Source organism: Bombus huntii, chromosome 11 (assembly GCF_024542735.1).
Source record: "Bombus huntii isolate Logan2020A chromosome 11, iyBomHunt1.1, whole genome shotgun sequence".
NCBI lineage: Eukaryota > Metazoa > Arthropoda > Insecta > Hymenoptera > Apidae > Bombus > Bombus huntii.
Genome location: NC_066248.1, coordinates 316,721 through 340,888, shown reverse-complemented (window position 1 = coordinate 340,888; position 24,168 = coordinate 316,721). Strand labels below are relative to the sequence as shown.

Sequence of the window (24,168 nt, the reverse complement as noted above, 5' to 3'; positions counted from 1 at the left end):
GAAATTTATCAAATTTATTCTCTAGCGTGTATCGTAATGTTAGTTATTAAAGTGTCGATGATGAAATTTACGTAATTTTCTATAACATAACGTTACAACTTTTCGATCTTTTGAATTTGATAGCAAATCGATACTAAAATTTACTAAAATTTGTTCGGAATGCTGCTTTGTTTCTCGTTGCATGCACGCGCATCTTATAGCAAGCTTGGACGAACGACTCACGAATAAGTACGACAAAAATTGCCGCGAAATTTTTGGCTGGCCGTTTTGTCTCCGCGTATGTCCTTCGAGAAAACGGATATCTAAATTGCTTTAAATTACCTTAAATGGCAGCGTAGTTTCGGCGCTGATAATGCCTTTTATCGACCAACTGCCACTTGAAAAATTGTCAACGAGGCTAAAAACTGTCACTACGGTCGAAACGGACCCAACTAGCTTGATAACCATCCATTTAAGAATAAAAAAATCTAAATTTTTTACATTTGTTTTTTCATTTTGGTAATGGTTATCAACCCATGGTTCTTTTAGATAATAAAAGAAACTTTAGCCGTTTCATGAATTTCGATCGACTACTTAGGAAAATTAAATTTCTGCCAGTGTCTAACTTATACATACCGTATTGTTCGACGGAAAATTTGTAGCGCGAGCTAAAATAAGAAGGAACGGTGCAACAATGCAGCTAAACTTCCGTAATCTAGCAAAGAGCAATCCAAGTTTCAAGCGGCCATGGAAATCAAGCGGGAACCGCAACTCCGTCGAGTTGAACTGTCGGCCCGTTCGCGTTAATGGCGGCGCCAACCTATCATTGCCAAAGATATTCGAAGATCCGTAATTTATAGATGGCCGTTAATCCGGATTGGCAGTCTCAGCCAGGCTCGGGTTAACTAAGATCGACTAGTTGTGTTCCCGAAACGGCAAACACTCGAATCTTATCGGCTTCCATCGAGACGGTATTCTTGCCCTTTCGTATCCCATCTTATAATTAGCAGCCGTTACTGCCGACGAACATTTTCGTTCGAGCCACTTCGGCTCGTTCGAGTCGATTCGATCGGCCCTCGAAATTCCATACGATATAGACCGAGCGAGATCGACGTCTGCCTGTCTACCTGCAATTTTCCAACCGACGGCGAGGGCGACGGCGACGACGACAACGACGAGTATTCGTTTTTATTCGTCCGCGTAATTTTGTTAATTAATTAACTAACTGCTTCGCTTTGGTGGGCGAGAGGCAGACCCTTGAAGCTTGAAAGATAGTCGGAGATAGAAGGACAAGAGAGGAGAAAGAAATGGAAAGAAGGGAGGGGAGAAGGTGGAAAAAGCGACGAAGAAACAGGGAGAAATTCACTTAACTTTTTCGTGGCCGTTTAACGAGGTCAACGGGTTAAACAACCTTTCTGGATGTCTATGCTCTAGATTGCTTTTTGCTTCCGAGTACTTTTAGTAATATCCTATCTCGTACCTATCTCGACCATCCGCTGGCCAGACGAGTGCCGACTACGTTTGAAAATATCAGTAGCCAGTTTTAAGTAACGGACTTCGATTCGAGCGAGATGAAATATGAAGGAAATGGCGAGAATCCGTTACCGCCAAGTCTTCTCGATTTCTTGTCTTGGCTCTTGGCCGATTCCTTTCCCCGGTCGACACCGATGGAGTCGCTTCCAGAAACAATTACGTTTCATAAAGAGTCGGAACGTTTCTTTTTAAAAATCACATCGACTTTCAATGTAAAACGTTAATTGGCTTTATTTTAAAGGGGACAAGAAAAAGTTTCCTCGCGATGAATCTCGTTCGGCGAAAGGAGAGTCCGGATGGAAAATTACGAATGCTTGGCTTCCTTTGGTAACGCTATAAAGCGTCAGACACGCCGGGCATGCTGTAAAAGAGGTTCAGTTAATTTAAGGAAAACTCCGTTCCAAGAAATGTTTGACCCGTTGAATACCTCTTTTTTATCGCGTTTCTTCTTTTTTTTTTTTTTTTTGCTTGGTCGCGCAAAGTAAGAGCCCAACCACGATTTAAATTTGCACATGGAAAATTGCGCGCGGGGCCTCGCAAAATATTTGTTCCCGTGTGTTTTCATACATGCATGTTTGAGATTTGAAACGCTGCGACACCGTTCCCGAGAGCCGCGTGTTTCTCTTAAACGCCGTTATCGTCCGATTTTCTCTCAAATGTCTTTGTTCTAGCACACAGTTCTCCGTGATTTCGAACAATTTCATATTCCATTTAATACAGATATAACAAAGTTATTATAAAATTCCAGCGTAAAACGAAAATTACCTAAAATATTCACGCGAGTCTCTTTTGTACAATCGGACATTCGCTGTAACTAACTTGCCTTTTACACCAGATGCTATAAAGCCAACTAATACGATCTCCAGCTGTTTCAACTAGTTTCGCATATTGTACGAAAGCTCCATCATCGCGTTTCCACGTTTAAAGCAGACACGTTAAATTCATGGTACGAAACGAGTCTCGCACAAATTCGCTTTTTGAAAACAGCTTCTATTCTTCCAAACGATGTAGTATCTTCCTTCGTACAGCACTATAGTATATAGAAGTCGTTGCGCGTCTCTTCGAATAAATTTTTCGATATATTATTAAAAATAGGAAAGCAATTTTATCGCATTTTGTACAATTTCGAAATAGTTTAGGCGTTTTCGTTTTTCGTAAATAGCGTATCTCGGTAATCGAAAGAAAGTGAAAATCTGACACAGAACGCGACAAATAAGTTTCCACTACAGTTGCGACATTTTCCTTCTCTTCCGCATCATTATCTATCGCGTTTTATCACGTACGATCTTTGCATTATCGTGAATATTTGAGACACTGTCTCGATATGCTTGCACAGTGGCTGCTGATACTTGCTTAATTGTCAATACAGATCGCAAACGATAGTTGCATTTGAATCGAATAACTCGTAATAAACTATTCCATCTAGCGAGTTCAGCTTCTATCGTAATATTGGAGCGCGCCAATAAACTCGTTTCATATACGTTAGCTTTTCCGAAACTAGACTAGAAAGTATCGTTGATTTTTGTTCATCGAACGATTAATTCCACTTGACGTACGTCATATTTTACATTTGCACGTCGGTTTCATTTGGTAGATTATAGTAAGAGGGAAAGATATCGAAGGGTATTCGTCCGATCGGGTCGCGTTCCATGAAATTCAAACGAATGTATTTAGAAAGGTTGGCAGTCTAACCTGCAAACGGCGTTACATTCTTCTGGACGAGAGGAATAGGTTATCGTGGCTAAGGGATGAGACATCGTAAAGGGGTGGAGAAGCTAGGTTGGAATAATCGCGCCGTTTATAAGCCGCGCCGGTGCGTCCCTCGGTCTTCCGGTTATGCATTAAGATGACGGATAACGGTTGCAACTATGCCGGAAATCTGGCAGCATCGCGATCTACAGATAACAACGCCTCTCTGGTATCATTTCGTCCATATATACATATAGGTGCAATACGTGGTGAAAATGTTAGCGATTTCAATTAAACATCGATCACAGTCGCCTCTAATCGATATCGCAAATGAAAAACTAAAGTATTGGAAATATGATAACATTTTAACTAGTTAACATCGCGTTAACCGTATTTAAACTTTAAATCGTACATTCCCATATCCACGATATTAATATTTATCGATTTTCATAAACGATCGCTGTACATCATCTTCGGAACGAAACAAATAATAGCGCGGACCTAAAATTCTCTTCTTCGTTTTATAAAGGATGTCAAGTTGCATCGACCGACGTATTAAAAAATATATTATTCCATTAAAAAAAGACAAAGAGCGATCTTTACGTGCTCCCTTACAGAAAAACTAACAACATCGAAATATGACTCCAGCCCCTCCTCCCCGCCCTCGAGCCATTCAACTTTTATTCGACTGGAACGTTTGTCGACAGAATCAACGGTATCGAAAGTATTTCAACTGAAATTATAATATTTCGACTCTTTGGTGACTCGCTATTTGGAGAACGACGATATACATATTCGTGTGACAGGGTGTCATTTTTTACAAATTATTTTATCGTAATTTCTCTATTCGAGAAATAATTGCTTTTAAATGTTCTCGGTGTCAATGGTGCGTGATTTTTTAACTTTTCACTCTTCGATGCAGCAGAATACGTTTCAGATTGGATTCTACCTACATTTTTCTCCCCAATCACGTGAAAATGCATTCACACAGTGGTTCGAGCGCAATTCATGCGTTTGAAATGGAAAAAATTTTTATTTCATCTAACGAAAGAGCTTCGATGCATATAGACCAAACTACTCTTTTTCTCTAACACTAGGTTCCCGAATGGTTCGCTCATAAGCAGTCATTTATCGACGAAACACGGTGTACGATGGAACCTCGTAGCAGGCTGTGTAATCGTCCTTCTCCAAAATAGTCTTCAAATTATTCGAAATATATCGAAGAACGATCGGGAAATCGATTTCGGTGTTATTCGTTTTTGCATTCGAATAAGTTATTTGATACTACGTCGGATTTAGAAAATTCGAACGTCGTAATTGTCTCAAATAAATGTGAATTCTGTAAATCAAAAAGCAGAAGAAGCTGCTGTGTCCAAATAAACTTTAACGCATCTTGTTTCCTTGTAGGTGTACGTTCGCAAGCAAGCACGATTTCGTTCTCTATTTTTATCTGAAATTTGAAAACTATGTCCGTTTAAAGTCGCGTCCGTGTGAAAATTGGAAAATATCGGCACACGTTCAATCGTAATCCGACATTTTCAATTTCGAAACATTTAACATGGTAAATGTCGTCAGAGATTCCGCTCCAATAACATTTGCATAGCGTATAAATGTATTTATCGAACTGTTTCTTCCAACAATTTATTTTTGCTTTCCTTTTGAATTGTAGAAATTTAAACTAACGAATACCAAATCAAAACCTAGTACGTATACCTACAGATTTAACGACCATCTAGGTAAGAAACACACGATAAGTCTCCTTTCCCGTCTTTTGTAGAAGAACAATTTCAAAATTCCATAGTCTTTGCATTTGACATTATTATTAAATATGTGTTTTGAACATTACAAGTAACTAATATTAACTAATATCAAGTAAAGATTTATATCTATATCTTTGAATCTATCCATCGCTTATTTTCTTCTTCGACTATCTCGTATTAAATTCACTTCGTTTCAGCCACCAAGTGACAGAAAAACCAACGTCGGAAATCAACGAAAATCAACGAAAATCATATTTTTCCCAATTCTTTATACTACTATATAATGACAGCGGAAATATCATCCGTCGACAATGAAAACTCTACAATTCGATTACTCTTTCGTCAAATCGAAAAAGCATTTCACTCGATAAATCGTTTCCATACCATTTTGTACTGAAAATGTTTATTACGTGGGAAAATAAAATGTACGAAATACGATAATTGGCGTGTTTGCTTCATCGTACGCGATCAAACATCGTGTGACGTGTACTCTCGTACGCTAAGAGTTGCTCTGTTTGTTATTGTTTTCGTCATTCCGGAAACTCTCTAATTCGCCTTCGCACAGCAAGATCTTCTTTCGACAACAGAGTCTGCAGCTGTGCTTCTCTTAGAAAATAGGTGGTTAACGATTACAGGCTTGCGAAATTTTTATCTCGATCGGTACATGACTAAAAATTCGATGAAATTGAATCTGATATTCTCCTATTTATACACCCGTTATTTTCAAACATTTGATATACGGAAAATGAGAGAAAAGAATACGATAGGTGTATAAATATGTACACAGAGGCAGGATAACTCAGAAATACAACGACTGTTAAATGAAAATCGAAAACGCAATTAAAATGAAAGTCGGTTATTTCGTTAGTGCGCCGTTTCCATCAAATACGGACGCTATAATCGAAATCGGGAAATATGCGTTCAAGTTGACCGGAAACTATTTTAAACGGTTATCCGGTTTAACAGTTTGTGCGTTTAATCCAGCAGAGGCGGAGGAGTGTCATTATATAACGGCACGATAGGATCGAGCTAGAGAAATGATTGAATTGAGTGAGAGGGTCTCGGATTAACAGATGCATCACTGCTTACAGAGAGCCATGATTAATCCGTGGCCCGAAAACCAATGAATCGAATGGCCTTCGGGGTGAGCTAGAACGAAGACGATGTTTGCAAATAGGGATTGATTTGGGGCAATCTGATGCGTCGTAAACCGACGATAGAATCTACGGTACGAATCTAGTTCTCAATCGATTACAATCGAATTAACCAAACATCGAAAAAAAATCCGCACACTACCACCGTTGCACAAACGTTACGCACAATTGTAAAAGGAAATGTGACTCCTTCTGACAATTTGACCGCATACACGGTAGTGATTCGACCGAATAAAAATAGAAAAACAAGCCAATTGTATTTGGGAATTTAAATTGAAAATTTAATTTTCAATAATTGAAAATTTATTCCCTACCGAAACGTTCGTTTTCGCGAAATTGTCGCTATCCAGTTGGTTGAATTTCAAGCGAAGTATCTTAAATATCAAATTCCTTTCGATCGCAAACGCACGCACAACTTTTAAATATAGCCTCGATTATTTTACGAAAGCTTTTCAATTTATTTTCTTTCCGCTCGATTCGTAACCAAAATATCAGAGAAAAATAACTATGACACTTACAAAGTGATACATCACTTTTTTACCGTTAGATTACGGTTATAAATATCGATTCTCCCATTAGACTGATTTTTAATCGTTTCGCTCGATATATTTCCATTAACCACAACTATAAATTTTCCACCAGTTTAAACGTCGTTTTAATGGTAAAATTTCTTCAAGGTTAATCCAGGTTAAAGCAGGTTACACGAGAAACAATTAAAAACATAAAAAAATACTCGCTCTTTAGACTTTATTAGAAAAATAAAATAATGGAAACGATATAAGAACGATAAATAGCGGTAAATCAACTAAATTCTTGTTTAATCTCTAAATCCTCCGATGTATTGCGATAACGGTCAAACGTTTCGTGTAGATCGTTTCAGTTTCATCATTTACGTCGCATATAACAATAAATGTAAATAGGATAAAACCAACTGAAATAACTTAAAAAGTATCATAGCTAAATATGCTGAATAGATAATGGATACCCTACGAATAAATACAGATAAATATAAGTAAATATTAAAAACATAAATTAGAAAAATCAGTACTTGAGAGGGTTCCGAAAAGAGAGAGAATAACAAAAAATTGCTTCTATCCGCTTGATAGTCACGATCGGAAGAAAGCATCGTTGGAGCGAACGGAATCCGTTGGAAAGTCTCGGGACGAAACAACTTGGAACGGCGAACGATTAGCAAACGATAAGCAAACGACGACCAAGGAACCAACTTCTACGGAATAGAATCGCTGAACGTTCCTGAATTAAGCAAGATCGTAGTTAACGCTCTCTGTTCGCCGAACGTGCGGATCCACAGACAGCCCTACGCTTGGCAATTAAAATTCAAAGCACGACGATACCTCTCTGGCGGAAACGTAAACCCTGGCAGAACCTATGACCAACCGGTTGCCCGTTATACCTCGCAGTAGGAACAAAGTCTCCTTGGTCTGGCAATACCGGTACTTACTCCGCCATAATACATACACGTACCCGAAGCATCGAAGAAAACACTGCTTGTTATCCAACGCGTCTCCACTCTCGGAGCTCGTTGATTCAAAATCGCTTTGAAATAATTTCCGTTTTGCAAAATCGATTCGGTTACGGTAAAAACGGCAGAAAGGTCCCGTCGAGCCAAAGATTAATTTCAATTTTTCACCCGGTTTGAAAGACAATTAACGGATCAAGCGTGACGCCGATCACCAGAACACTTTCTATTTCTATCTTCGTTCGTATGTAAATATGAAACATTCGAAGAAAAACGAAGTAAAGATCTTAGATTAGATCTCTACGTATAAACAATTTATACGTTCAATATCCTAATAAAGATCTCGTCGATTATATAAGAAAAAATGTTCCTTCACTTTGTATTTGTCGTACAGTTTACTTATCGTTACTACTTCAATATAATTGGATCTACCGTGTATTTCGGATCGATTAACTATTTCTGTATAATCTACTAGGGCAGACTGAATAATTATTATCTTTTGAATATATTATTCGATCGAGTAGCAAGTTTGTTATTTCTTATAAAAGGAAGAACACTTGCAAATAGATCTTAATATAATGTTTCAATGTGTCATTCTGTATAATCAACTGGTGGTACATGTATCTGTCTTTCTTCGCGAGATTCATTCTCCGAGAAAACCGAACGAGTATCTATAGTTGGCGTAGAATTGTGCAAATTTTTACTTCAACGTGAAACATGGATTCTCAGAAGTACGAGCATCAACAGTGAGGTCGAAACTTTCTCGCGTTTTAAACTATTTCATCGAGAAATGAGAAAAAATGTATCAATAATATGGTCGTTAACGGGATGTTAAGACATAAACTATGCAAACTGCTAGAATGTAACCGGGATGCCGGCTAGTCGGTTGCTAACGAACTCGAAAGTTTTCCGCAACGAGTTTCTTTGGGACGAGTAAGCTCCATCGGACTAACGCGAGTTTTACGTAACGTCGAGAGGTTCGCCTCGTGAACGCGTAATTCAACTCGCTAATTTCCAAGCGATTGAGGCGCAGCCAGGCGAAACAAAAAAATTACCAAGAATTCGTTGAACGCTTTGACGTGCCACGCGATAAACGGAAGATTAATACCGTAATCGTGGCACGCTCCACTGGCGGCCAGAAAAGTAAATATTTGAAACGTCTAATACTCGCAGAATATCGCCTTTACTCGTCGCTGTAAAAGTCGTCCTGGCGAATATCGAGCGAAAGATACTTGGAACCTCAGTGTCACGATTCACTTAGTGCAATTAAAACTCGTGTAATAATTGATGGAAACTTGGGAAATCTCGCATTCTGCGTTTTTGCGAAGCGATCGCGTCTCATAGGAATAGAAATTTTTGAAAGTATTCGAATAACCGGTAGTTAACTGGATCGGGACAAATCTAGCGTTGAAAACGACTTTTACAGAAATTATTTATAATCTTTCTTTCGATTAAACGACGATAAGAAAGAAGAAAAAAGAGAAGAAAGAAGGAAGAGGGAACTAACGAGTCAATGTGCGACGAACTTTTCCAGAGCGCAGCTGCTATAAAGACAAAGAAGAACGTCCTGAGCAATTTTACCCAACAAAAAGTATAGCGTACACATTGCTCGGAACAATTAGGGAATCGCTGTTGTGCAAGTACGTATGATTCGTACGATATCGTAATAAAAATCGCTTCTAGAGCAATTAGATTTTTAGATAATTATTTAAAAAATGTAAAGTGTTTAAGCGACAAGGAAAATGATCCTGAAATAGTTCTACGTAGTACGTCGAATAAAAATACCACGTATAAATTTAAAACGTTTAAAACTTCGAATCTACCAAAGCTAAATCGTTGCTTTCCTTCTATCGTTCAATTTCTATCCCTTTTCTGCCTTTTTACTCCCCTTTCGCAAAAAGGCAAATTAAGGGAAGAGGAAGAAACGACGAAAATTGTTTCGTTTTGTTGGTTCGTCGTCGTACAGCGTGGTTCACCAAACCGTAGTTATCGTAGAAATACAGAAAAAGGATATATGTATTCTGTAGTATTCTGTAGTAGCGGTAATTACGAATACAATGGAATTTTGTTTCGAGTCTCGTGGGACAAATATGCATTTAGATCGAACATTAGCGGAGAAATCAGCTGATCCTTATCCTTTCTAGAATGGCGTATAAGCGGAATAACGCGAATATTTATCGAACAGGTGTTTATCGAAAGCGAATAAAAAAAGAAGCGTATAAAGTAGGTAAAAGATCGAATAGTTTCACTTTCTTTCTGCTATGCTAATGACAATATTATTCGTTTTACAGCGTTTAATAACAATATTTGTATTAAAAACGGCGTGGCAATAATAGGACAACGTTCCGAGAAATCTTTATCGTCTTCCGTTTGATTATTTAATTCGTTCTTTCCTTCTTATTTTTCTTTTTACCTTGAGTTTTTAGGAGATGAAGATGCGTGTGCGCATCGCCGCATAAAATGTATGAGACCGTACAAGTTATTTTTACGTTATTTATTTGCAACGAAAACCCGTAACAAGATTAAATACTTAACAGTTATTCTATGGCTGCGTACTAAGGTATGATATAATACGATATGATATATGATATCGGTTGCACGAACTCGTTATTCTTATATTTTAGTACGCTATTCGTCAGCAGTAATTATTTGTTCGGCAATAATTATACAGATAGTGGAGAACACTTCGACGATTTCAATAACTTTGAACATATCGTCGCTAACACTCCGAACAACTTTTACCTATACGCGTTACAATGGTGCGGCTGTAATTTCCAAGATAATACGCATCGAGTATAACCGTAACCTAAAGCCTCGAGCCTCGTCCACGCCGACGGACATTGTCAGTAGACAGTCTACGTATATTGTTGTACGCCGACAGTCGATAGACAACGTACGCAGGTTATCTGAAAACAATGTCGTTTAGTCTAGTATACACTCGTGGAAGTGCGCCGTGATGCCACGAGAAATAAATCTAGAAGACAGTCTTAAGATAAATCTGGAAGAGGATTTAGGAATTTTGTAAGGATGGTGAAAAGTGATTTTGAAATTTTATTAGAAAAAATTGACCCATAAATGAGAAGAAACGCGAGAATCGTTGCCGAAAGGAAAAAAAGGTCGGCAAAAGAAGAGAAAATCACAGCAAAAGGAATCTGTCAGCGTAAAAACGATTAAAGATTAAATCGAACTGCGTGTGTTGTCCGATCGCTACGTTCTTCCAACATATATCCCCAGACGTTGTCTCTTATTTTCCATCCTTGGATGTCTTTCCATTAACTGCGGATATACGTCTACGGACAATTGTCCGTCAGCGCAGGATTAGGTTTTCATCCGCGGAGTGTGGAATCGGATTTTGTCTCGCGTTGTCTACAGATTTTCCACGAAAGACAAATGCGCACTGTCTGCGACACGTGTCTGCGAACGATCGATGGTCAATGACAATAAGTAATAAATAATCGTCCGTTGAAATGATTTGACGATCTTGCCAAGTGTATGCTTCCGATGAATATTTTATAACTTGTATAATATATATTTTCAGATTCGTTTCAAACTTTGCCAATATAATCAAGACGATCGTGTCTCGTTACGGTACCGATAAGATCTCACGATGTTTCGTGTACGTAACAAGTTTCTATCCACTGAACGCGTTTGCCATGTGTTAGGCAATTATACTGCACTTTGTTCTCGTCCGAGTTAACCCGGAGTAACTTGTTCGCGATAAATTTATCGAAAACGCGATGAATAAAGGAAATAAAAAGGGCATTGTTACAGGCGATGAGTAAAATCGTCCTTAATGGTAAAATGCCGCGACTCGCAGCTAGCATCCTCTAGTGCGTTACAAACGCGAGCGTTATAAAGCTACCTAAGGAAAACCTGGCGTTTTTGTTCCTTGGGACGGAGCACTGTATGAAAATGCATATAAAGCTAAGCAATTACGTAAAATATAGAATTTAGAAAAATTTAGTAAAATTAAAATACGTAAATGTCGTTACACTGATATATGTATATACGTGCTTACATACGAATAATAGTAAATAACGTAAACGGTACGAACGGTTAAACGACATTTCTACGTTGGCAGAGATATTTAGCGGTACGTAGTAAATACGAACTAAATAAGCAACCTGATGTAAAATTTGTACACTAGGAGGCTGAAAAATAACTCTAATATGATAATCTCATCAAGAGAAGTATATGTACTTGTCTGCGTATTTTATTACATGAAATAAAAGCGAGTTAATTAAACTCTCCAGAATGGGGCAAATTTTTCTTCTGAACAAGGATGCAGTTTAATACCAAATAAAGAGATAAAATAATATTATATCGTTGCGACCACTTAACGAATACGGTGTAAAACGCCAATGCCTACAGACACATACCTGTACGCGCATCGCGACGGAAGATTATTAATTTAATCAAGACGAACGCGCTTCAACTATATCTCTCTCTCTCTCTCTCTCTCTCGTCGATCTAATACCAGTAATAATAGTATACTCACAATTTTATCGATCTTTGCGATTTAACCCTGTCTTTTGTACTGGTTCTTCGTTGTACAAGCTACGGCCTAGCTGCATGTACAGCGACAAAACCGATCGACGCCACACCACGCCACAACAAACAAACCGTGATCTATGGCCGCGTCCTAAAGCAACTTCGTATTTCTTGCTCGTCCAGAATGCATACTTTCGTAATAGAAGTCATAGCTCGTCGACTTCTAAGGTACAAAAGTGGCGTACGATGATCGCAAAAACTATCAGGCCCTACATTTCATTTTTATAGGACAAAATTTTTGTTTCTAATGTCATACGCTGTTAAATTACAATCTGTTATCGGGAATAACGATAAATAATAATGATAAAAAATGGTACGCTAAAGTGATAATAAATTTAATACAAAACTCGAAGCAGCTTGCTTATTGTCTCGTCGCGTGTTGGAGCCTGGTGACCGTTTCGTCATTTCGTTCGGTTCGATCGAAAATTACTTGCTCTCTGTTCTTTCTATTCAAAGAAACGAAGCAATTACGCGACGTAAAGTTAAGGGGAGAGGGGACATAAAGATGATGTAAAATAACAAAAACATTAAATACACGACGGTAGTGCTTTACTATCTCGTTTACCGAGATAACATTTTTTACGACTTTCCTTCTACGTGTAGCAGTTAAGCCGTAGATCCAAGACCGTGCACATTACAGCACATAAGACGGTACAAACTGGACAGAATATTGGCTCGTACGATGCACTTGAATCACTTTCTTACTTACTTGGATTTTTAGTGTGCATTCCTGGGAACGTTTCATCATCGATCGTAAATGTGATTACCGACAATCGCAAAGACCAGGAAACGTATCTTGTGTTAAAAGTAAAGTATTCGCAACTACGGATCGAATTAAATACAGAAACACCGTAAAAGATACGTTTTAACAGGTTTCCGAACAAAGAGTAAACCAACGGGAAATTTTTTTAAAGTAAAACGCGAATGTCTCGAGGGAAGAAAAATTACCTTGCTCGATATAGGTACATTGTTTTATGCATAATAACGCATAGTAAGACGGTAATAATAAAAGAGCGTTTGCTTATACGTTCTTTTTGAATATATTTTAAATATATATACATCTGTTTAAACGTAAGGTAAATTTTTATACGGTAAATATGCTTCTACGTAAATTTTGTAATTTTCTTTATTTTTCCTTTTTTCCTTTCTTTTAATTTTACCAAACAGTTCGACAAGATTCGAAAAGGCTTATGCTAAAATTGACGAGAGTTTATAAACCAATATCGTTGCTATCGTACTCGATATTCTATCGTACACTTAGCTTAAAAACAGTCTGCAAAGTTAAAGATAGAATACGGCGTCTTCTATAAATCTTAAAAATTGATCTTCTTCGAGACAACGGTTCGCGCAGAAAATTTTTGCCTCTCTGCCTCTTTTATTTAGCTTTCGGAGAAGAATTCATTACCTTCATTCATTGTGTACCACGTACGTTGGAATATCTAGCGTGCTGCACGCATAAAATATATTTGATTTGAACCACGTCCCGAGAAATGAATTTCAAAGTAAACGTTCGTTCATCATTTGGTACGGAGATCTTCAGCCGCGAATAATAAATTTGTTTGAAACGTAGTCCTCTAGAATTCTACGTTTCAGTATGCTAGTATTTATATAACGGACCAAGTTCGATCTCTATTCCTTCGTGTACAATTGGAGCGAGAGAATGCGAAGGAAACTTTGGTACTACCGAATCTACCAGCAGATGGCGAATCTAAATGGAGATTCTAACGAAGCTGTACATTTTATCGGTAATTTTTCCAATTCCCGAATAGTTATCGAACCTAGACGAATTTAACGGTAGTAAAATTACGACAACTATGACAATTACGATATAAAGATAGAAATAAGATATAAATTCTGTAACCACGTTTTAATAAATTCATCGATCTAACGATAAAACGTTAAATTTCGCTGCTTTTATTCGGCGACCTACTTAGCGATCACAATTTTATAATATACGTTTAATCAGCTTATATTCTAAATGCCTTACGATTTCGACGGCGATTCGCGCAACGTAAATGTCGCGCGTTCGGATCATGAATCGGTACATCGTCTCTATTTGATCTTCATCGTTTTGTGCATAACTGGAACGGGAATACGTAAAGGAACCTTTGACTCGGGGTTTGTTGAAGAGGCAAAGGATAAGCGGTGACGAGGATTACCAACGCCACACTTGTATGACATTTCGTACTGACATTTCGGGAGATTCCCCCGGGATCGTGGTTAATGCTCTGCCAGCCGTAGATTACTTTGAAGACCATAATTAACTTAATATGCTCGTCATTATGACAAGTTACAGTGGATCTCGCGTATTATCCATTCTGATTAATTGCACGACAAACATTTCGAATACCACCACTCTTCCTTTTACCGCTCTCCAAATTTTCATTCGTGTTTTACGATCTCTAGTGATTCTGTTTATGCGATCGAACTGATCGTGCGTAACGTAAGAGATACTACGTTTATCACAGACATAGCGAACATATCGACATTATAACATATCAACGCGTGAAATACGAAATAATTCTAGAAACTGTAAATTTCATGGAAAATCGATTCTTTCCGAAGCAACGTTCGTTCGAATTATTTTCCTTGTATCGTTGCACGAGTGAACCAATAACGCTTCGTTCGATGAATTGTCATAAAATCTTAACATAATCTTAACATGGCGAAAATAAGCGTTGTCTCGATCTTTCTTACTCGACTATAAAATTCAAAGTTGTTACATTTTAATTGTACGACGATGGTCCTATCGTTTCAATTGTTTCAAATTATTCCCGATTACTCTGAATCGTATTTTAATATTCCTACCATATATTTACAATCCTTTCCATCGAAGTATATAGATCTGTTTATTTAGAATATACTATTGGAGAGATCTAATGATTGATTTAAATTACAACGTATAGTTCTCAAAGTACGCGAAATTACACGTAGGTTAGAACGGATACTTCCTTCTTCGCCTTTCCCTTATCGGCAGAAATGTTATTCTATCATCAGCGTTATTTTGACCATTATCGATTCCATGAACTAAAGTCAATTCAACCGATAGAGACCGTACAGATTAAAAACACGTATTTTAATCTCCGCAGGATCTAAGGAAGAGAAATTTCATATTTTCTTCCCCCCTTTTCCCTCCGTTTTCCTTTTAATATTTGAAAATGTAACCAAGCAATACGAAGCATTTACCTGTCGTTAATGAAGTTACGGCAGCGGCAAGTTTCAAAGTAGCTCGGTATAGTTATCGAACAACTTAAGAGTGGTTCCCGTGAACGCGAATCGACCCTGGAAAAGTTGAGGGCGGGAAGGCTGGGACAGCTCGCTCGGCGGTTAGGGTTTTGCTAACTTTATTTCAATACAGACGGAACGAAGTGAAACGTTTACTAGTCTGATGAAAGCTTCGATTCAAAATTCGTTTCTGCCACTCAAACTGCTGTTTCGATGCACAGGACGTTTCATTCTTAAACGTCAACTCGATTTTCTTACTCATATCGAACGGACATGTAAACGAATAGCTCGCACTCGAAACGTTACTCGAGAATACGAAAGGAACAAATCGTCGTACAGCGAAAATTACGACGCGATAAGAATAATGACTATGACAGTATATAGCGATATGCAGCGCGATATATGTACATTGAGTTACAAAATTATTTGCGCAGAATTATTTTCGAAGATATATTAGAAATTGTTTAAGTAACAAAACGACACAAAGGACTTTTTAATACTTGTTATTTAGAAAGAGATAATTAAGATTCCGAACAAACCGAATCGTAAAGGAAACCTGCATAGATATCATAAAGAAAACGATGATTTGTACTTACGAAGCAACGAATTACACTAAAACTATGCTGTAGTTACAAAGCGAAAAGGCTGTTCTATCGAATATTAATTTTGCTAGAACGATACCTTTTGTAAAATCCTGAATTTGCGAATAATTTTCTAGTTCACTGTACGATAATAATAGCTCTAAAGTTGCTTCGAGATTGAAATTATTTTATCAACTTTGTTTTACTGTTTTACAACGAAACAATTAGTTATTGGAAGTATCGTTTTTCATTTACCGAAGTAGTCGTAGAAGGTTCGAATCCTTACGAGAAGTAACGAGACGCAGTGTACAGGGCGGTTGGTAACTGGTAGTACAAGCGGAAAGGGGGTGATTCTACGCGAAAACTCGAGGTGCCTTTAAGGTTGCTCACGGTAACGTACGAATTTCGGTACTTTACGGTAACGTACGTCACATTCTCGATCTATATTTTATATTTTTCATTCCCTGGTACACGAATTTGTCGAATTCCCTTCGAACAAAAGATACGACTCGCGTTGAAGCGATCGAAGCCACAGTTCTAAAACTAATCGGCCACGTTTTCAAAAAATTAGTCTTACTAGTTACTGAAGCTAGTTTGATGATGTTGGAGGGTTAAGAGAAAGGGCATAATCACGAAGGCGCAGAAATTCGAAGCTGTGATCTGGCCGTCGATCGAAGTTGGCCCTTGTCTTCCACCGCTGTTACTTATCTATCGACGGCCAAGTGACCCGTCAAGAAGTTCGAACGAGAAACGGAAATTGAGAAGTGGAAATTGAGGCGAATGTCTCGCGATCTGTGTTCCGGACGCCGAGAAAGCTCGAAAGACTCGCGGAGTGGAAGTCGTCGGCTACGACACGCTTCTGTGTCCCGTGGAAATGAGTAGTTGAAATGGTAAACGATGTAACTGGCAGAATTAAAGATCTTCGATACGAACGAACGGCGCATCTCGGTTAATTTTAGTGCCTACACAGTCGATCATTGACATTGTATTACAGCGCTCGTTATTCGCTACGTTTACCACGAATCTATAACAAATTTTATTCTACCTGGTATCTTACATTGCGAACCTGTACGGAGGCTGTCCCGGGGTATAACAAGCACGCATTGCCCCTATATTTCATCGGTGTAATAAGCCAAGAAATGGTCGAGTGTTAACGATATTTATTTCCCAATGCTTGACAGATGTTACGTATCGTATTATATTATAGAGAAAATTATTTTATATTTAATTATTTTACAAATGTAACGATGTAAACGAAAATTACGAAAAATCCGTGAGATCATTCGTGAACAGAATTCTTATTTCACTGCCACGATGTAATCGAGAATATTATAAGCTTCGGTATTTGTGTGTCTTTTATGGTAAACAAATAAACTCCGCAAATCATACAGTTCGATAAACTTTTATGACACGGTGATTCGATAAATAGAATATGAAGGAATTTAAAGGATCGCAATTGTCCGTGACGATATTAAAAATACGAATCTCTATAGGTTAAGGATTAATGTTTCGTGCGAGTTGCAAAATCGAATTTATGCAACCATGGCATCTACACGTATTGAATATCTGTATTAAAACAGATTTTAGACAATGTCTAAGTTATAATCTGGTAACGAAGGTACGTCATTCTCTTAAAGTTGTAAACGTCACGAAAGTTCAGAAACTTGTCCTGTATGTCCCAACTATGTTCTGACAGAGAATTTTCTCTTTTTATTCTTCCTTCTTCGTCGTACGTACGTTGTACGATTGTAAAATTAATTTCGAGCAGCGTTTACCTTAAAATATATTTACTTGTATGAAAATTCGTATAATAAGCGAATTGAACACTGGTGGAAGCGTATTATCGAAACCGCTGCTATTGCTAGAACTATAATAGAGAACTGGGATTAAAGCGGTATCATAAACATATGGACGAGAGAATATTATCACATAAATTCGATAAAAGTTAGCATTAATTTCACCAGCGGCACCTGTACGTTTCTAGTAATAGTAAGAAATATTAAATAACTCGGTGTTACAACCTGTCCTCGAACGAGTAATCTCAAAACTGTACCGTTGGTATCGTTACTCGTTTGTTTATTTACGCGTCGAGATACCGCGCTTCGACAAAGTCGAACAGGACATCGTTCGTCAAACGTACCACGCCACGTTGTAGAAACGAAAACACGGAGCGAAAGATCCGTCCGATTAGTGGAGGCTGATTCATCTTGGAAGGTGCCCTCACGGAAGCGCAAGTTGACGGAAAGTATACAGAGATCCAGGACAGGTGGAACTAGTCCAGGACTCTCGGATGCAGATATCAAACCTCTCCGCCTGTAAATCTGCCAGAGACCGGTGTGAAACGGTGGGTGGCTGGATTAGGAGGTAGAGGTCGAGGACTGGTCGACCACCTAGTCGGAAGCGCGGCATGAACTATTGCATTTGATATCCAGTCCGATGAATGGAAACGGTGAAGCCATATCCACGCTTGGCGCCATCTCTGGCCACGATGTACGCGAATGTAGGTATAATACCCCTCCATGCTTCCGCCAAGTATGATAACCAAGTATTTACGGCTTCTCTTGCGAATTTCTGTAATTTACGGAGACAACCGTCCTCCACCGTCCTCCACCGTCTACAACTATGCGTCATTGTTATTTTTAATGCTCGCCACTTGCTGCAGCCTCTTTCCGACGCGGGCTTCGCCCCTGCAAATAACGCACACACTGTTGAAGTCGAGCGACGAGAAACCGAATGTTTGTTTCGCTAGTTTAATAGCTCTTCGTCCAGTTATGCTATCGCGCAAAACAGATTTTCGCCATATGCGCGACAACTATCGGATATCTTGAACCTTTAATGCTTGTTACTATAAAAATTTTACGTATATATCGAGAATGACAGGTTTTACGAATAGCGAATCAACGACAAATTCACTCTCAAAATGAAACGACACTTCGAATACATCGATATTTCAATTTTACATCGACGAGTCAAGAAACGAATTAAGCGAATGACACGTTTTATTACAAGCGTTATCAAGTAAATGTACAATTCGAACGAAATAGGAGCCCTGTATCGAAGCGTTAAATATTTCATGTAGAAGCACAAAATGTCGACACAACGGCTGGAGATGTATTATTTAAGATACAGTAGAGAGGCTGGCATATATATGTAACGCTTTTAAGAAAAAATTGGCATTAACGTTTGCGTAAGAAACGATTTGCATCGTTCGGTGATCCTTATATTCGGTTTATCTTTGAAGATACGTAACAATTTTTTAAGGTTTTAAATAGGTTTTATTTCCAATAGGTTTAATAAAAAGTAATTCTTAAACGATAATTTCGTAAATGAATATTTCAAGTACTTCACGTAGAATCATAATAAACGAACATACCGAGCAAAAGCATCAGAGATACGATAGAATTTCATTTATCTAATCTCTATTTATTAGGAAATTCTAATTAATGCTTGATTAACTGCGCTTTTGCCAATTGAATCTACTTATCTGAACGCAAACTCCTATTATACGAACGAGAAATTCTAGTCGGCACGAAGAATTAGCGAGCTATTATATAAACTTCGGTTATAGAAATAAAATTTGCTCTTCGACGGATATAAACAAATGAAATGAAAAATTAAAATCGGTTTGCTTTGTTCGGCTTGTTTGCTTCGTTCGATCGATGAAACTTTCAACGCGTATTTAAAGATATTCGGGATAAAGTATTCGCGCAATATTCGACACGAAATAGTCTCTTTGAACGTTTAGTATCATTCGTCACGTTTAAGATTACCGTTGCGAATCTCGCACATTTATTCAATGCTAAAATGAAATGTTTCATTTATTAAAAATCTTATTATTATTAGACGTTATCAGCGATTTATTCGAAGCTAACTTGAAACTATCGATTCTTTTTAATAAAGTTACTTGCGTTCCAACATGAATATCACCCACTTTTTATTAATTCGTTGTGTAATTAGATGTCGTTTCAGGATAAATGTTATCAATAAGCGTAACCTGTTTCATATATCCATATAATTAAAAATTTTTTAAAGTCAAGATATTTATTCGCTAAATCCTAATAAATGGAAAATTTATTAAATGGATCGCAAAATTTTTTATTGCTTTTTGTAATAATTCACAGGATAAAAATTAATTTCGCATGAAAATTATTTAGCAATTAACGTACAATAAACGATGAGAACGTTCGACTAACAATGATCGTGTTGAACGATTTTGTTAAGTACTAGCAGAAATGATAATTGAACGATACTGTGTCCACTGAATGAAACAGATGGAACAGAACGTTTCAGTTAAAGACCAATAGTGTCTGCAGACTCTTTGTCGATACACGAGGGCTAATACTGTTTTATCGAAGAACGATACCTTTCTTTATTGACCATTTACGGATGTTCCATTCAATTGCTGCAATTAATGTCCGACTAAGAGCAATAATTGTCCAGATAATGAATTCAGCATTCCATTATTCAGCAGAAATTTAAAATAAATAATTCCCTTTCGATGCAGTCGAATATACAGCGTTTCTCACAACTGGGCCAAACCATAGCTTCAAAATGATAGATGGTGGAAAATTTTATGAGGCAAAATTGAGCGGTTTCGAGTAGTGCATCGTACGGTATCATGGTATTATGCGGTTGCTATGGCAGTGGAAACGTTTAAAGGTGACCTCTATTTTTCTTCTTTCTTTAAATTAAGCTGTGTACGAGATGTACGCGAAGAGATATACATGCAGCTTAATTTAAAAACGATCTATGTTTATATACTAATGTTTGTATACTAATATCGATCGATGCGTTTCTTTTTTTTTTTTTTTCATAAAAAAAAGTATTAAAGCGAGTACTTGAGGTTCGAAAATTTTCTAAATTCGGATCTATTTGGTTTATAGTATGTATAACAGAATCGTCCGCCGATCGTCTGAATCTATAGATCACGGAACAGGAACAAATACGGTACGTCTCTCGTTGACTGTTTCGTTAGCCAACTTTCCGCTCGTGCGTATTACGTATTTGAGTCTGAAGGTAATTCATTTAAAAAGTATTCTAATTTCGATCGTTGTAAACCTTACAAATGCAAGGCAAGGAACATATACGCTGCAGATTACCGTTTAACGTCTTTCTTTATATTCTACGTATTTTCATAGGCATTTGCTACAAAATATATCGAAACGATATGTAAAATTCCGAATAAACGTGTAGTGCGAAGTTTTAGCCAAAAAATAGTTTACGTGCGACGTTATCGTTTATTTCGTTTCTTTGTTTATCTGTCGATCAACGATAATTATATTTACTTAACAGGATTTGTAAAAATTATACTTAAATGATTGTAAGTACTCGCGTGACACGGAATATACAGTACTGGTTACTAAGCCGCTTCTAAAAAATTGTGACTATTTGATATTCGCAAAATTACCATAGAAACGGCTCATTCGCGAACAAACATTACTCCGGAGGTAAGAAAGCCGCGATATTTCCGGAGGAAAACAGAAAGAGTTGGCAAGCGTGGCAGTTGCGTGCCATAGGCAAAGTCAGAGGCACGTCGCTGTAAAAATTACAGGACCAAGAGATATCCCGCCGGATAAATGTTTACCCGACGAAACAGCAATTCCATTATCCTTCGCCTTTGAAGGCGAATGAACGCGCCGTAAACGAAAATATTGCCCGAGCCAATAGTAAAGCTCGTGTGCACATAAGCGTGGAAATAAGCGTGATCGCATGTTGGTAATCGTAGCACAAAGGGGTGAATCGAAAATACAGGTACGCGTACGGACGATTCAACCCTTCGCAGCCGGAATATAACTTCAACGGGGTGTCGGTCCCCGTTGTGAATGGTCTTCCCGTATCTTGCGCTTTTTTACAAACAGATCACATTTTCTTAACAGGTTGATTTACTGCGAGCCAACGGTTACGCTTTTGCAGCTGCATGCGCTCGCGCGTAGCCTTTTTAGCGTTCCCATTCCCCGCCCCTCTCTTCTTTTTCGCCGTTTCTTTGCCGACCAGCGCCAAAGTGCAGCCAACAAGCAGAATATTTACTTTTCTTTGGTGCTGCAATTTTTTTCGCCTGACTAGACCGCGAGTCTACCGGAAGCTCCTTCGACCGAAAACGTATCCAGGGACACGTTCTAGAATCACGTTCTTCTCAAATTACCGCTAATGAAATCGATATATTAGCGACGGAAAAGATATAACATAGGATTCTCGACGTATTAGATTCGATTATTAGATTAGATTAGAGTGCAGGTGTAGAAATATTTACCTATAATTTTGAAGTAACTGTGACGTTATCTATGGATCTATAGTTTATAGATATAACGGTGTTGGTAAAAAATACAATGGAATTTTTAATGTATCGTATCGATGTTTATCTAAATTTATATTTTTTCTAAATACACCTAGAGAAACGGAACCTAAATAGAGATTTATTTCGCTCTCGAAACATTATTATATAATCGAGAATCTCGAACTTTGTTATCGAAATTCTGTACATTTTGCGCGTACACTTTTGTGCAATTAAATACTCCATCAATTACAAACATTCGCAGTTTAGCGAAAAGTAATTACGTAAAAATGTCAAAATTTAATTGAAATGTCTCGTTTAATTTATCAATTTTTGTTGGAGATCGGAATTAAATACCTGGTTACATTTATCGTATCGCGTGGCATTTCACAAAATTAGATAGTTATATTTATTGTTTTTCGTGTTATATTTTCGTGCATCGTTGTTACTTGAAATTTCGCATGGACGCGCAAATATCCGAAATACCTTTTTACGTCACAAGCGTTTCAACATTTTCGTAGCATTGTGTGGTTAAAGAACTATATACCTGCGTATCTATATTTTTATTGCGAACAAAGTTGGGTAATATGGCGTAGAACACATCTGTTATACAGCTTGTTTGCGATGTTAAATTGAAAATTAGAAATACGATTATCCTGTTGGATACTGTAGCGAAAACTTTCAATTTGTTACAGGTAGCATGGTTGCGGGTAGATACCCAAACGATATTAACGATAGCTAGTCACGTTATCACGAAAAACCATCGAATAGCCGTTTCTCACAGCGATCATCGCACGTGGTTTCTCCACATACGAGAGGTAAAAGAATCTGACAGGGGATGGTACATGTGTCAGATTAATACGGATCCAATGAAAAGTCAAACTGGTTACCTGCAAGTGGTCGGTAAGTAACACACGATCCTTTAATTTTTTCCACTTTTATCAATTTCTATTAAAACACGAAGAGTATATTTCTTTCTCTGGTTTTCGCTAATAATTCTTTTCTCACCGTGATATCGTATTATGACAATTTGTACGAGTGACACGACGCTAGATCAATTTCATCGTGACAAATTGCTTTCATTTCCGTTATCGATTTATTCGCTATCATTACTACGTAAAAAATACAAAACAATATTATACCCAAATAAATCTTTATCCGAGAAATATTTATCACACAGCGAACTTTGTTTCAAAAATTTACTCGTACTTGTATCGCTTTTATTTATTTATTTATTTTTTTTTATATCAAAAAGCGTAATATTTTTAAAGTAAAACAGTGAAATCCGAGAGTGAAATTGCAAGCAGTGAAAGGTTAAAATGAAAGAATAAAATTCTCAACAGTGACTTTTTTTCATAGAAAAACCAAACCGTAGTGTATAGAATCGATTGTATCACAGAGTGACAAAACAAATAACTAATATTATACGTAATGATTCAAGGTAGCTGGTACGCTTGATATACAGCAAGTTGAGATTTAGCGGGAAAATGAACGATCGTCTATTCGTTCTCGTCGATCGTCTTCTACACGCGTATGAATTTCTATCGAAAGGAGAGTGTATCACGCACTTATCAGTCGTATCCGGAACAGCTATTACAACGATTATGTCACGCGAACGTTACACAGCGATATACGGATGTAATTCGCAATATCTTAATCAAGTCTGACAAGCCGTGAGAATCTCGTTCTGTAGAGCAAACCCTATTCCCATCTCTTTACAGGAGTGATTTGTCGCTCGTGTACGATGAATCAGTTACGCTTCATTAATACATATTCATACGTAATTGACTAGTCGAATGACGTTCGAACGTTTTATTATAATCTTTTTTAGTAAACGATCTTTTAACCCGTTGCTGAACACCACTTTTTCACCTATTTCTTAACATATTGAAAATTCAATTTGGACACGACAAAATAGTTCCACGTTAAACGTTTAAATTATACG

The 24,168-nt window shown here is 37.6% G+C and overlaps 2 protein-coding genes across 2 annotated transcripts in view; one reads left to right on the top strand and one right to left on the bottom strand.

Moving 5' to 3' along the window:
* LOC126871186 (protein shuttle craft) overlaps positions 1-24,168 on the bottom strand; it is a 223,773-nt gene that overhangs the window by 39,412 nt on the left and 160,193 nt on the right. The window lies entirely within an intron of this gene.
* The window catches only part of LOC126871223 (lachesin-like), a 257,466-nt gene that overhangs the window by 180,613 nt on the left and 52,685 nt on the right, over positions 1-24,168 (top strand). The window contains exon 3 of the mRNA XM_050629806.1: positions 22,919-23,126. Within this exon, the coding sequence (XP_050485763.1) occupies positions 22,919-23,126 (208 nt within the window). The remainder of the gene's footprint in view (positions 1-22,918; positions 23,127-24,168) is intronic.